Source organism: Salmo salar, chromosome ssa01 (assembly GCF_905237065.1).
Source record: "Salmo salar chromosome ssa01, Ssal_v3.1, whole genome shotgun sequence".
Classification (NCBI taxonomy): domain Eukaryota; kingdom Metazoa; phylum Chordata; class Actinopteri; order Salmoniformes; family Salmonidae; genus Salmo; species Salmo salar.
In genome coordinates, this window is record NC_059442.1 from 120,054,670 (window position 1) to 120,069,503 (window position 14,834).

The window sequence follows — 14,834 nt, forward strand, 5'->3', positions numbered from 1 at the left end:
AATGAGTGCAACATAGCGATCAACTAGTAAAAAATTGTAAACCTAGACTATGGACTTGCCAGCATTCGGTCATGACTCATGCTACATAAGCTAGGGAAAGTGCACATACACTGTACAGCGAAACAGGCTACAGTAACGTATCCATAATACATTCATGAACATAACACAGTACTGCCTGTGTGACACAGCACAAGCAATGACAAAGATAATTAGCACCATTAGTACCAGAATTACAAGTTACTACAATAATATACAGCTCTGGGAAAAATGAAGACCACTCCAAATTAAGAGACGACTCTTAATTTTTTCCAGAGCTGTATTAATGAAGCCTACTGATACACTAATGATAGTGTGTATGACAATAGAGTATTTTCTTTGCAAAGGTGGAGAAGGAAGCAGCAGCAGCACTAGAGCTTCAGGTGCTCCTGCAGAACTGGAGATGGTGGTCAGTTCAGAGTCAGACTCAGAGCAGGAACCTTCAGGTACAACTTAAGAGCACAAACCTAAACATGTAGGCTATGATTTTAGATTAATATGTGCTTTATTTATGAGATTATCAGTAGGACTGTAATCGGGGGGCATACAATCGATAACTGCAAGTAATGTAAATGTAAATCTCATTCTGCATAGCAACCAGATGTGCAGAGAGAGAGAAAGAGAGAGCGAGAGGTTCAGAGCCCAGTACAGGGAAAATAGAAAGGGACAGCAAAAGCACTGTAAATCCATTTTGTTATTTTTCCAGTCCTCAATCCAAGGATTTTGACTTATTTTTTCAGTACCACCCAAAACAAACCCCTCAATGTGTCATTCCCAATGTATCCCACTCCAAAGATGGCACAAACAGAGGATGGCTGACATACAATAAAGTAACTCACTTCTGCTCAGTATGTCTTGCATTCGCAAAACCTTCAGCCAGTGGTAGTGCATTTGTCAAAGGAGGCATGCAGGCCTGGAAACATGCCCATCAGAGTACAGGAACATGAGAGAAGCAAGACCCATAGAGAAAGTGCAGAAGCCTTTTTCCACAGAGCCAGCAAGCAGACATCTGTACCTTTCTGAGTGATAAGCAAATGTCACTTCAACAAGACCAGGTCAGAAAGAGGAGGCAGGTCATGGAACGTGTGATTGATGTAGTTAAAGTTATTGATAAATGTGGGCTTAGCTACACAGGCACAAAGCTGCATATAACTTGGAAAATATGGCTGTCAATCATGGCAAATTCCTTGAGCTTATATTGTTGTTAAGCAAATATGATGTCTGCCTACAAGAGCATGTTATTGATTGCATTGAGAAGAGCAAGACGCAGATGGGAAGTAAAGGAAGAGGGTCCTTGGTAACTATGATGTCCAAAACAACAGCAAATAAAGTAATTGAAGTCAACAGAATGTTGATTCAGCAGACAATTGCTGTTGAAGTGAGAAAGGCAGGGATGTTCTCGATACAAATGGACACAACACAGGATTTAACATCCAAAGACCAGTGTGCAGAAGTTCTGCAATATGTCACTGATGTTGTCCACGAGAGACTGATTGCGGTCATTGACTGTGAGTCATCGACTGGACAGTACTTAATGGACCTTGTGAAACAGACCCTTGAGAAGATGGACATAGATATCAAACAGTGTGTTGGTTAATGCTACAGACAGAGCAGAAAATATGCAGGGACAATACAGGGGCTTCTCTGCATTGCTCACAGTAGAGTCTCCTAACCAAGTACACAAATGGTGTCACTCACATGTCCTCAACCTTGTGCTAACTGACACCACTGGGGTTGTTGTGGCAAGTGAATCCCTTTTCTCACTACTGAATGACATTGCAGTGTTCGTTCGTGATTCCTGCAAGTGCATGAAGCTATGGGAGGAAACCAGTCAGGACAGGAGACACAGACGGCTTGATGTATTTTGGTGAAACACGCTGGTGGGCCAAAGACGAGGCCTTGAGGAAAGTATTTGGAAGCTTTGCAAAGTCTGACCGTGCACTTTACATAGATGTGGTAATCACTTTGGAAAGAATTGAAAAGGATGTGACCATAAAACCTGCCTTCTGAAGCAAGGCCCAAGGGTACAAGGATGCTCTCCTAAAGTATGAAACCATACTTACAGCTGAGGTTTTTCTCAGGATATTTGAGCAGACGTCCCCTCTCTCTAAATACTTGCAAACAAGTGGCATGGATATTGTAACAGCACAGCACTTGGTGACCGGAACAGAGGATAACCTGAGAAATTGTGCCCGAGACTTTGAGGGTGTGAAGAAGGCAGCAGACAACTTTGTTGAGAGGGCCAATGGCATTCTGGAGGAGTAGCAGGACTGTGATGCCAAAGCTCAGACTGCTCTCCCAGAGAAGAGAACAAAAAAAGAAGAGAAAACCAGGTGAGTTGGCAGAAGACGAGCCCATTGCTACTGGACACTGTTGTTGAAAGTATTCACTGCCTTTATGCAGCAAATGCAGTGCTGTGAGCAGATGTCTCCTGCATGAATCCAAAGCATTTTCCTGAGATCAGAGAAAAGGGCCTTCCAAAGATAGCCATGAAGGAGCTCAGCAAATGCTTACTGGAATTTGATGAACATGCCACTGTTGAGGCATTGCAGGTTAAACTGATCAGCCTTGCACAACAGTGGGAAAGACTGAAACAGTCAGCATTGGAGGAGTACAACACCAGGGCCGCCGCCACCAGTGATGAATCAGTGGAAGGCTTTGAGGATCCTGATGAAAGTGTAGAGTTGGTGAGCAGAAGTTGTTCCACATGTAAAAACTGCCCGATATGCTGCTATCTTCTCCTGTCTCAGTACAATCTGCTCACGGATCCGTATCACATCATTGGTTTGGGCTACAAGTTCCTCCTCACCCTATCCATCACTCAGGTGGCTAGTGAGAGGACCTTCTCCACCCTGAAATTCACGAAGAACCGCCTAAGAACCTCCCTCACTCAAGAGAACCTTGAAGCGTTCCTTATGATGGCAACAAAGAAGGATATTCTTATGGGACTTGACAAAGATGACATCATTGACAAGATGGCAGAGAGCAGTGAGTTACTTCGCCGCCTACTCGTTTACTAGTGGTCATTTCTTACTGGTTACTCTGAAGTAGCTATGCTGTGACTATTCCTTAACAGGCTGACATGGGTGAAAGAAAATTTGCTGTTGACTTAAAGCTTTTGTACAGAGGCATGTTTTTGGACTTTCGTATTATACTTGCAGTTATGTAGCCAATGTTCAATTTCATTGACTCAGTGTATAGATGTGTTTATTTTTGTGCTGTTTGCTTTATGGACACCAGTGAGTGAACATTGTAATCAAAAAAAATTTGTTGAGGAGTGCTTTTTCGACTTTTGTATTATACTTACTTACATTGTTGTAGCTTATGTTCAAGTTCAGTGAATGTGTGTGTGTGAAGTTTTTTGATACTTTTGAAATGCTTGATGCTTGAATATAAAGATAATCATTTGAACATTTGCGCTAACTCTGTATATCTCCTCTTTTAAAAAGTGTAGGCTAATAGTTTTGTGTGTCTAGCCTTGTACATTTGTATATGCTATGATTGGTGTACTCCTAGTGAGTTTTTGCCATAGCATACCTTGAAAACTCAGTGTTCAGATAGGCTACTTGTTGGTCTGTCCCAAATGTTTGTATTTTGCAATGTGCATGACCTTCTTCCCAGATGAACATAGTGGCCAAATGTATAACAGTTTGGTACCCGTTACATCAACAAATAGGGTTAGCCAACAAAATTAGCAGTCTGGTGGTTTGCGTGAACAGGGTGGCCTGGGATGGAGTCAAATTCCCGGCCTGAATTATTGTTTCAGTCCGCCCCTGGCGGCCGGTAATGTCAAAGTCTCTGCAATAGTGTGTGGTTTCATAGCATAGCGGGCCTAGCCATGTGTGGCCTTTTCCCGTTATCTAAGGGCGCTCTCTGATTGAATTTCTCTTTAAGATTTGGATAATTCTCATAAAATGTTTTAAGGCTAACCACATTAGAATGATTTTTAGATACAAAGACGATATTATAATATATATATTTTTTTGTATGTATATTTTTTCGGAAATTCTGCCGGGACCCCGTTTTCACAATAGGTGGCCCAACATGGGGTCGTGACCCCTGGTTTGGGAATCGCTGATTTATTAACACTAACGCTAACAAAAAGTAGTTCGCTACAGCACATACAGTATAGGACAAGGCTACAGTGGTGTGTTTGTGTCTCATATGATGACCCAACAGGTCTCATATGATGACCCAACAGGTACTACAATGGTGTGTTTGTGTCTCATATGATGACCCGACATGATGACCCATGATGACCCAAAACCATTGATTTGGATAGATGGTACACTTGCCACAAAGCCTGTTTTAGCATGGGTGGCCCCGTAGAAGGCTTTCACCACCACCATTTTAAGGCAGACCTAGTCCCTCAATAGTGCTGACCCTCTTTCCAGCTCTATGAAACAGACATAACACTAATGAAGAGGAAATGGAAGTGAATGAATACTGTACCTTATTTTACCTGTAAGGAACACACACCTGACAAAAGGCTATTTTCACATCTAGGACTGGTTCACTGCAGTAATAGAAGAAATGCCTGCTCATAAATACCTGCAAAACACAAACAGAGGAGAGAGGAGAGGTTAGAGATTAGAGGTTCATTCATTTATTAATCCTTGTTTTACCAGTTAGGTTGCCTAAGAACACATTCTCTCCAGCAACAACCTGTGGAAAGCAGAGGAGAGGGGGCGTCTTTCTAGACTTTGGCAGTGTAGCCTGGTCTCAGATCTGTGCGTACGGTAGCCTACTTGTATGTTTTTTTTATGACAATACAGTGGGGGGAAAAAGTATTTAGTCAGCCACTAATTGTGCAAGTTCTCCCACTTAAAAAGATGAGAGAGGCCTGTAATTTTCATCATAGGTACACGTCAACTATGACAGACAAAATGAGAAAAAAAATCCAGAAAATCACATTGTAGGATTTTTTATGAATTTATTTGAAAATGATGGTGGAAAATAAGTATTTGGTCACCTACAAACAAGCAAGATTTCTGGCTCTCACAGACCTGTAACTTCTTCTTTAAGAGGCTCCTCTGTCCTCCACTCGTTACCTGTATTAACGGCACCTGTTTGAACTTGTTATCAGTATAAAAGACACCTGTCCACAACCTCAAACAGTCCCACTCCAAACTCCACTATGGCCAAGACATTTTTTATTTTTTTTTGTCATTTTAGCAGACGCTCTTATCCAGAGCGACTTACAGCAGTGAATGCATACATTTCATAGATTTTTTTTTCTGTGCTGGCCCCCCGTGGGAATCGAACCCACAACCCTGGTGTTGCAAACACCATGCTCTACCAACTGAGCTACCAAAGAGCTGTCAAAGGACACCAGAAACAAAATTGTAGACCTGCACCAGGCTGGGAAAACTGAATCTGCAATAGGTAAGCAGCTTGGTTTGAAGAAATCAACTGTGGGAGCAATTATTAGGAAATGGAAGACATACAAGACCACTGATAATCTCCCTCGATCTAGGGCTCCACGCAAGATCTCACCCCGTGGGGTCAAAATGATCACAAGAACGGTGAGCAAAAATCCCAGTACCACACGGGGGGACCTAGTGAATGACCTGCAGAGAGCTGGGACCAAAGTAACAAAGCCTACCATCAGTAACACACTACGCCGCCAGGGACTCAAATCCTGCAGTGCCAGACATGTCCCCCTGCTTAACCTGTTATGGCTAGGGGGCAGTATTTTCACGGCTGGATAAAAAACGTACCCGATTTAATCTGGTTACTACTCCTGCCCAGTAACTAGAATATGCATATAATTATTGGCTTTGGATAGAAAACACCCGACAGTTTCTAAAACTGTTTGAATGGTGTCTGTGAGTATAACAGAACTCAAATGGCAGGTCAAAACCTGAGAGATTCCTTTACAGGAAGTGGCCTGTCTGACCATTTCTTGAACTTCTTGGCCATCTCTATCTTTTACAAAGGATCTCTGCTCTAACGTGACACTTCCTACGTCTTCCATGGGCGCTCAGAGCCCGGGAAAAAACAGGATGTCGTCATCCCAGCTCCAGGCTGAAACACATTATCGCCTTTCTCAAGTGGCCGATCAAGGGACTGTGGGCTTAGGCGCGTGACCTGGCCGCCCCGTCTTTGTGATTTTTCCTCTGTTTGCCGAAAAGGAGATTCCCGGTCAGAATATTATCGTTTTTTTACGAGATAAATTGCATAAAAATTGATTTTAAACAGCGGTTGACATGCTTCGGAGTACGGTAATGGAATATTTAGATTTTTTTTGTCACGAATTGCGCCATGCGCACGACCCTGATTTACCATTTCGGATAGTGTCTGGGACGCATGAACAAAACGCCACTATTCGGATATAACGATGGATTATTTTGGACCAAACCAACATTTGTTATTGAAGTAGCAGTCCTGGGAGTGCATTCTGACGAAGACAACAAAAGGTAATCAAACTTTTATAATAGTAAATCTGATATTGGTGAGTGCTAAACTTGCCGGGTGTCTAAATTGCTAGCCCGTGATGGCTGGGCTATGTACTTAGAATATTGCAAAATGTGCTTTCACCAAAAAGCTATTTTAAAATCAGACATATCGAGTGCATAGAGGAGTTCTGTATCTATAATTCTTAAAATAATTGTTATGCTTTTTGTGAATGTTTATCGTGAGTAATTTAGTAAATTGTTAGCAAATTCCCCGGAAGTTACATTAGCATAGTTCTGAACGTCACATGCTAATGTAAAAAGCGGATTGGGAGAATGTCATATGGTCAGATGAAACCAAAATAGAACTTTTTGGGAAAAACTCAACTTGTCGTGTTTGGAGGACAAAGAATGCTGAGTTGCATCCAAAAAACACCATACCTACTGTGAAGCATGGGGGTGGAAACATCATGCTTTGGGGCTGTTTTTCTGCAAAGGGACCAGGACGACTGATCCGTGTAAAGGAAAGAATGAATGGGGCCATGTATCGTGAGATTTTGAGTGAAAACCTCCTTCCATCAGCAAGGGCATTGAAGATGAAACGTGGCTGGGTCTTTCAGCATGACAATGATCCCAAACACACCGCCCGGGCAACGAAGGAGTGGCTTCGTAAGAAGCATTTCAAGGTCCTGAAGTGGCCTAGTCTCCAGATCTCAACCCCATAGAAAATCTTTGGAGGGAGTTGAAAGTCCGTGTTGCCCAGCGACAGCCCCAAAACATCACTGCTCTAGAGGAGATCTGCATGGAGGAATGGGCCAAAATACCAGCAACAGTGTGTGAAAACCTTGTGAAGACTTACAGAAAACGTTAGACCCGTGTCATTGCCAACAAAGGGTATATAACAAAGTATTGAGATAAACTTTTGTTATTCACCAAATACTTATTTTCCACCATAATTTGCAAATAAATTCATAAAAAATAATACAATGTGATTTTCTGGATTTTCTTTTCTCATTTTGTCTGTCATAGTTGAAGTGTACCTATGATGAAAATTACAGGCCTCTCTCATCTTTTTAAGTGGGAGAACTTGCACAACTGGTGGATGACTAAATACTTTTTTCCCCCACTGTAACTATAGTAGTTGTCAAGACACTGGGTGAAAAGGGATATCTTTACATTACACGTTTTTTTTATATTCTAAAGAATACAGACCATTTTCAATGCATAATTTGAGTTTTGTGGATATGCACCATATCCTATATCTGAATCCAGATATGTCTTTTAGACATACAGTTCCAGTCAAAAGTTTGGACACACCTGCTCATTCAAGGGTTTTTCTTTATTTTCACTATTTTCTACATTTTAGAATACTAGTGAAGACATCAACTACGAAATAACACATATGGAATCATCTAGTATGTTGCATTTATATTTATGTTCAGTATAGATAAAAACACAAATTATGTTACAACTTCCTCCAGTCTCCTCCTATTAATAGTGAGCGTGCAACTTTAAAACAATGTCCCCCACTCTTCCTTAACAGCAAATCAAGGAAATTCTGATGAGCACGACAATTTTTGGGGGATATTTTTCATCAAAAGTAAAGGACAGCAATGTTATGAGTAAAACAGGAAGCCCAGGTTTCAATAGGCAACAAGATATTAATGTATCATGAAAGGAGTGTGGACATATGGCCTGGCGAAGCGGTTTTTAGGTACTGATAATTATGAGTTTTTCACTCTGCTGGTCTTGGCAAGAAATTACGAGTCCTCGTTGTCCGAGACCAAGACAAAACCTAGGGACTCAATATGTGGTGTTGAGACTGGATTCAGGACTGAGACCGGTCTCAAGTCCTGCAACACTGCAAAGAAGCACACATAAAAAATGAAAGTAAATTGCAGCAGCAGCAGACACATAAAAATAATGACGATGGGCTGAAACCCTGGAAATTTTACTCATGTCGCTGTCTGGTATTATGATGCAATAATTTCCATGGTAATGTAAAATATTCATTCAAATTGTTAACTGATGTGGCTTATGCAACGGAATGTATTTTTTGTAAGGTCAGTTGAGTTGAATCAACAAATCACAGCACATATTGATAAGTACACTTGCTTTTACTTCCTGCCTTGCTCCTATGGATACACTCGCAATGGCCGCCAGTCCACCCATTATGTCATTGTGTAGTTAGCTGTTTTCTTTGGCAACTGTGGTATGCGCGGGATAAACGCCTCCATTCTGTACATTAGCTTGGAAAAATGAACTCCCTGAAGGGACTCAGCACTGCGTCGTCTATTATTTCCAAGGTAATTTACAGAACGTCTATATCCCTTACATAGTATAGTGGTTGAGCATTGGGCAGCATATTACTAAAGTAGTGATCCTTTATTTGGCCTGAATATCTCTGGCCATCCTATTCTCCCCAGTAGGATCCTACACTATATATACAGGTTTTATCTCTGAGATTAGAGTACCTCATGATAAGCTGTAGACCACACTACCTACCAAGAGAGTTTTCCTCTATATTTTTCGTAGCTGTCTATTTACCACCACAAACCGATGCTGACACTAAGACCGCACTCAACGAGCTGTATAAGGCCATAAGCAAAATGCTCATCCAAAAGCGGCGCTCCTAGTGGACCTGGACTTTAATGCAGACAAACTTAAATCCATTTTACCTCATTTCTACCAGCATATCACATGTGCAACCAGAGGAAAAAAAACTCTAGACCAGCTTAACTCCATGCACAAAGACATATAATTCTATCCTCCTGATTCCTGCTTACAAAGAAAAACTAAAGCAGGAAGTACCAGTGACTCTCTCAATAGGGAAGTGGTCAGATGACGCAGATGCTACGCTACAGGACTGTTTTGCTAGCACAGACTGGAATATGTTCCGCAATTCATCCAATGGCATTTAGGAGTATAGCACCTCAGTCACCGGCTTCATCAATAAGTGTATCGACGACGTCGTCCCCACAGTGACCGTAAGTACATATCCCAATCAGAAGCCTTGGATAGCAGGCAACATCCGCACCAAGCTAAAGGCTAGAGCTGCCGTTTTCAAGGACTGGGACACTAATCTGGGCGCTTATAAGAAATCCCGCGGTGCCCTCAGATGAACCATCAAACAGGCAAAGCGTCAAACAGGACTAAGATTGAATCCTACTACACCAGCTATGACGCTCGTCGGATGTGGCAGGACTTGCAAACTATTACGGACTACAAAGGGAAATCCAGCCGCGAGCTGCCAAGTGACGCAAGCCTACCAGACGGGCTAAATGCCTTTTATGCTCGCGTCGAAGCAAGCAAAACTGAAACATGCATGAGAGCACCAGCTGTTCTGGACAACTGTGATCACGCTCTCCGTATCCGATGTCGATGTAGCCGATATGAGCAAGCCCTTTAAACAGGTCAACATTCACAAGGCCGCAGGCCAGACGGATTACCAGGACGTGTACTCCAAGCATGCGCGGACCAACTGGCAAGTGTCTTCACTGACGTGTTCAATCTCTCCCTGACCGAGTCTGTAATACCTACATGTTTTAAGCAGACAACCATAGTCCCTGTGCCCAAGAACGCGAAGGAAACCTGCCTAAAATAAGCGCTTTCAAAGGCTGGTCATGGCTCACATCAACACCATCATCCCGGAAACCCTAGACCCACTCCAATTCGCATACCACCCCAACAGATCTACAGATGACGCAGTCTCAATTTCACTACACACTGCCCTTTCCCACCTGGACAAAAGGAACACCTATGTGAGAATGCTGTTCATTGACTACAGCTCAGCGTTCAACACCACAGTGCCACCAAAGATCATCACTAAGCTAAGGACCCTGGGACTAAACACCTCCCTCTGCAACTGGACCATCCTGACGGGCCGCCCCCCGGTGGTAATGTCATCCTGACGGGCCGCCCCAGGTGGTAAGGGTAGGCAACAACACATCTGCCACGCTGATCCTCAACACAGGGGCCCCTCAGTGGTGAGTGATCAGTCCCCATCCTGTACTCCCTGTTCACCTACAACAGCGTGGCCAAGCACGACTCCAACACCATCATTAAGTTTGCTGATGACACAACGGTGGTAGGCCTGATCACCGACAACGATGAGACAGCCTATAGGGAGGAGATCAGATACCTAGCAGTGTGGTGCCAGGACAACAACCTCTTCCTCAATGTGAGCAAGACAAAGGAGCTGATCATGGACTACAGGAAAAGGAGGGCTGAACACGCCCACATTCACATCAATGGGGCTGTAGTGGAGCGGTGTTCACATCACCAACAGACTATCATGGTACAAACACACTAAGACAGTCATGAAGAGGGCACGACAACGCCTATTCCTCCTCAGGAGACTGAAAAGATCCCAAAAAAATTCTACAGCTGCACCATCAAGAGCATCCTGACCACTTGCATCACCACCTGGTATGACAACTGCTTACTACCGTAAGGCGCTACAGAGGGTAGTGCGTACGGCCCAGTACATCATTGCGGCCAAGCTTCCTGCCATCCAGGACTTCATTACTAGGCGGTGTAAGAGAAAGGACCAGAAACACCCAAGTCATAGGCTGTTCTCTCTGCTTCCACACGGCAAACGTACCGGAGGGCCAATTCTAGGTCCAAAAGGCTCCTTAACTTCTCTAGGGCCAGTGGGAAGATTTCGTCCCACCTACGTAACAGCCAGTGGAATCCCGTGGCGCGTTATTCAAATACCTTAGAAATGCTATTATTCAATTTCTCAAACATATGACTATTTTACACCATTTTAAAGACAAGACTCTCGTTAATCTAACCACACTGTCCGATTTCAAAAAGGCTTTACAACGAAATCAAAACATTAGATTATGTCAGCAGAGTACCGAGCCAGAAATAATCACACACCCATTTTTCAAGCTAGCATATAATGTCACATAAACCCAAACCACAGCTAAATGCAGCACTAACCTTTGATCTTCATCAGATGACACTTCTAGGACATTATGTTATACAATACATGCATGTTTTGTTCAATCAAGTTCATATTTATATCAAAAACCAGCTTTTTACATTAGCATGTGATGTTCAGAACTAGCATACCCCCGCAAACTTCTGGTGAATTTACTAAATTACTCACAATAAACGTTCACAAAAAACATAACAATTATTTTAAGAATTATAGATACAGAACTCCTTTATGCACTCGCTATGTCCGATTTTAAAATAGCTTTTCGGTGAAAGCACATTTTGCAATATTCTAAGTAGATAGCCCGGCATCACAGGGCTAGCTATTTAGACACCCAACAAGTTTAGCCCTCACCAAAGTCAGATTTACTATAAGAAAAATGTTATTACCTTTGCTGTTCTTCGTCAGAATGCACTCCCAGGACTTCTACTTCATTAACAAATGTTGGTTTGGTCCCAAATAATCCATAGTTATATCCAAATAGCGGCGTTTTGTTCGTGCGTTCAAGACACTATCCGAAAGGGTAAATAAGGGTTACGCGCCCGACGCGTTTCGTGACAAAACATTTCTAAATATTCCATTACCGTACTTCGAAGCATGTCAACCGCTGTTTAAAATCAATTTTTATGCCATTTTTCTCGTAAAAAGCGATAATATTCCGACCGGGAATCTGTGTTTTAGTTCAAAGAGAGAGAAAGTAAAAACATGAGGTCGCCCCGTGCACACGCCTCAGTCTGATGGTCCTCTGATAGACCACTTACCAAAGGCGCAAAAGTTTTTCAGCCAGCGGCTGGAATTACATAATTCAGCTTTTTCCCGGGTTCTGAGAGCCTATGGGAGCCGTAGGAAGTGTCACGTTACAGCAAAGATCCTTAATTTTCAATAAACAGAGCGAAGAAGCCCAAGGAATGCTCAAGAGAGGGTACTTCCTGTTCAGAATCTTCTCAGGTTTTTGCCTGCCATATGAGTTCTGTTATACTCACAGACACCATTCAAACAGTTTTAGAAACTTTAGGGTGTTTTCTATCCAAAGCCAATAATTATATGCATATTCTAGTTTCTGGGCAGTAGTAATAACCAGATTAAATCGGGTACATTTTTTATCCGGCCGTGTAAATACTGCCCCCTAGCCCTAACAGGTTAACAGCTTCTACCCCCAAGCCATAAGACTGCTGAACAATTGTGACTCACCACCTGGATTCGGTCTTATGTAGCAAAATTTGAAATAGTTTTTTTTACGTTGGATAAAAGTAGCTAACAGCAAGCTTTGTGGAGCCCCACCACTACAGCAATGTTGTTATCTAGCTGTGCCGTGATTGGCTCAGTGTTCTGTCACTCATAGGGACACTGTCACCACAAAATCTACGGTTTGTACTGCCATAGATTTACATTAGAAGTTCCCATCCAAGAAGACTCAAGGTCATTGGCCACAGAAAAAATAACATCAAATCATGTTATATCATGTTAAATCATATTTACAAATATTAAGGACTAATTGGCCAATAAACTTTGTATGGAAAATAACAAACAGTAAGTTGACAAAGACTTGAATAAATCAAAGATATTCTCAGTATATACTATTCTGGCAACAACTGTAACGACCTGGCCATAGAGAGGGGTTTTTTGTTCTTTATTTTGGTTAGGCCAGGGTGTTACATTGGGTGGGCGTTCTATGTTCTGTTTCTATGTTTTTGTATTTCTTTGTTTTGGGCCATGTGTGGCTCCCAATCAGTCACAGCTGAAGTTCGTTGTTGTTGATTGAGAGTCACACATAAGTGCATGTTTTTCCGTTGGGGTTTCGTGGGTAATTGTTTCTGTCATTGTGTTGCATCTGACAGGACTGTTTGGCTGTCGGTTCTTTCTTAATTAAATATGACAAACACTAACTCCGCTGCGTTTTGGTCCACTCTCTCTCACAACAGTCGTTACAGAATTACCCACCAAACAAGGACCAAGCAGCGGAGGAAGGAGCAGCACCAGGAGAGCAGCATGATGGACTCATGGACGTGGGAACAAATACTGGACGGAGAGGGACCATGGACTCAGGCTAGGGGAGTATCGCCTTCCGCAGTGGGAGATCGAAGCGGAGAGGCGATGGTATGAGGAGAGAGAGCGCAACAGGCACGAGAGGCAGCCCCAAGATTTTTTTGGGGGGAGCACACGGGACAGTCGGCGGTGCCGAGGTCGGAACCAGAGCCAGTCGGGTTGACGTTGGAGGTGAGCGAAGGGTGCAAAGCAGAGACAGTGAAGGAGTTGATGGGGAGATTGGAGGAGAGAGAGATGAGAGACCTGCTGGTTTGGTGCATAAGGCACGGCATTCGCCCTATGGAGCGTGTCAGTGAATTGATGTCACCTGAGTCAGTTCTCCATACTCGTCCTGAGGTGCGTGCTGGCCGTCTGTTGAAGACTGTGCCTGCGCCCAGAAACAGGCCTCCTGCATGTCTTCCCAGCCCTGCACGTCCTGTGCCTACGCCCAGAAACAGGCCTCCTGCATGTCTTCCCAGCCCTGCACGTCCTGTGCCTATGCCCAGAAACAGGCCTCCTGCATGTCTTCCCATCCTGGTCAAGCCTGTGCCTCCTCCTCGGACCAGTCCTCCAGTGGGTTTCCCCATCTTGGTTAAGCCTGTGCCTCCTCCTAAGACCAGGCCACGAGTGGGTCTCCCCATCCTGGTCTGTCCTGTGCCTGCTCCTCGGACCAGGCCTCCAGTGGGTCTCCCCATCCTGGTTAAGCCTGTGCCTCCTCCTCGGACCAGGCCTCCAGTGGGTCTCCCCATCCTGGTCAGTCCTGTGCCTCCTCCTAGGACCAGGCCACCAGTGGGTCTCCCCATGCTGGTTAAGCCTGTGCCTCCTCCTCGGACCAGGCCTCCAGTGGGTCTCCCCATCCTGGTCCGTCCGGGGCCACCTCCCAGGACTAGGCCTCCAGAGTGGCCCGCCTGTCCGGAGCTGCCAGAGTGGCCCGCCTGTCCGGAGCTGCCAGAGTGGCCCGCCTGTCCGGAGCTGCCAGAGTGGCCCGCCTGTCCGGAGCTGCCAGAGTGGCCCGCCTGTCCGGAGCTGCCAGAGTGGCCCGCCTGTCCGGAGCTGCCAGAGTGGCCCGCCTGTCCGGAGCTGCCAGAGTGGCCCGCCTGTCCGGATCTGCCAGAATGGCCCGCCAGCCGGGCACAGCAAGGGACACCCGCCAGCCGGGCGCAGCCAGGTCATCCGCCAGTCGGGCGCAGCAAGGGTCGCACGCCAGCCGGGCGCAGCCATCGCCGCCCGCCAGCAGGGCGCAGCAAGGGACATCCGCCAGCCGGGTGCAGCCATCGCCGCCAGCCGGGTGCAGCCAGGGTCGTCCGCCAGCCGGGCGCAACAAGGGTCGCCCGCCAACCGGGCAAAGTCAGGGTTGCCCACCAGACCGTCGGCGCGGCCAGGTGCGCCACCTAAGAGGGCGACGCCAAGGGTGGGGGAGAGGCCACGTCCCG

The 14,834-nt window shown here is 44.8% G+C and overlaps 1 protein-coding gene across 10 annotated transcripts in view; it reads right to left on the reverse strand.

Annotated features, from left to right (window-relative positions):
* Positions 1 to 14,834, reverse strand: part of LOC106560362 (mitogen-activated protein kinase 10) — a 126,300-nt gene that overhangs the window by 86,095 nt on the left and 25,371 nt on the right. For 9 of the 10 annotated variants that reach the window (XR_006756965.1, XR_006756964.1, XR_006756962.1 and 6 more), the window contains exon 2: positions 4,516 to 4,587. Coding sequence is in view for 5 of the 10 variants with exons in the window: in XM_045687903.1 (XP_045543859.1) it covers positions 4,516 to 4,587 (72 nt within the window). In the remaining 5 variants the exon portion in view is untranslated. Of the gene's footprint in view, positions 1 to 4,488; positions 4,588 to 14,834 lie in introns of all 10 variants that reach the window. The other variant, XM_045687885.1, reaches the window with a different exon arrangement.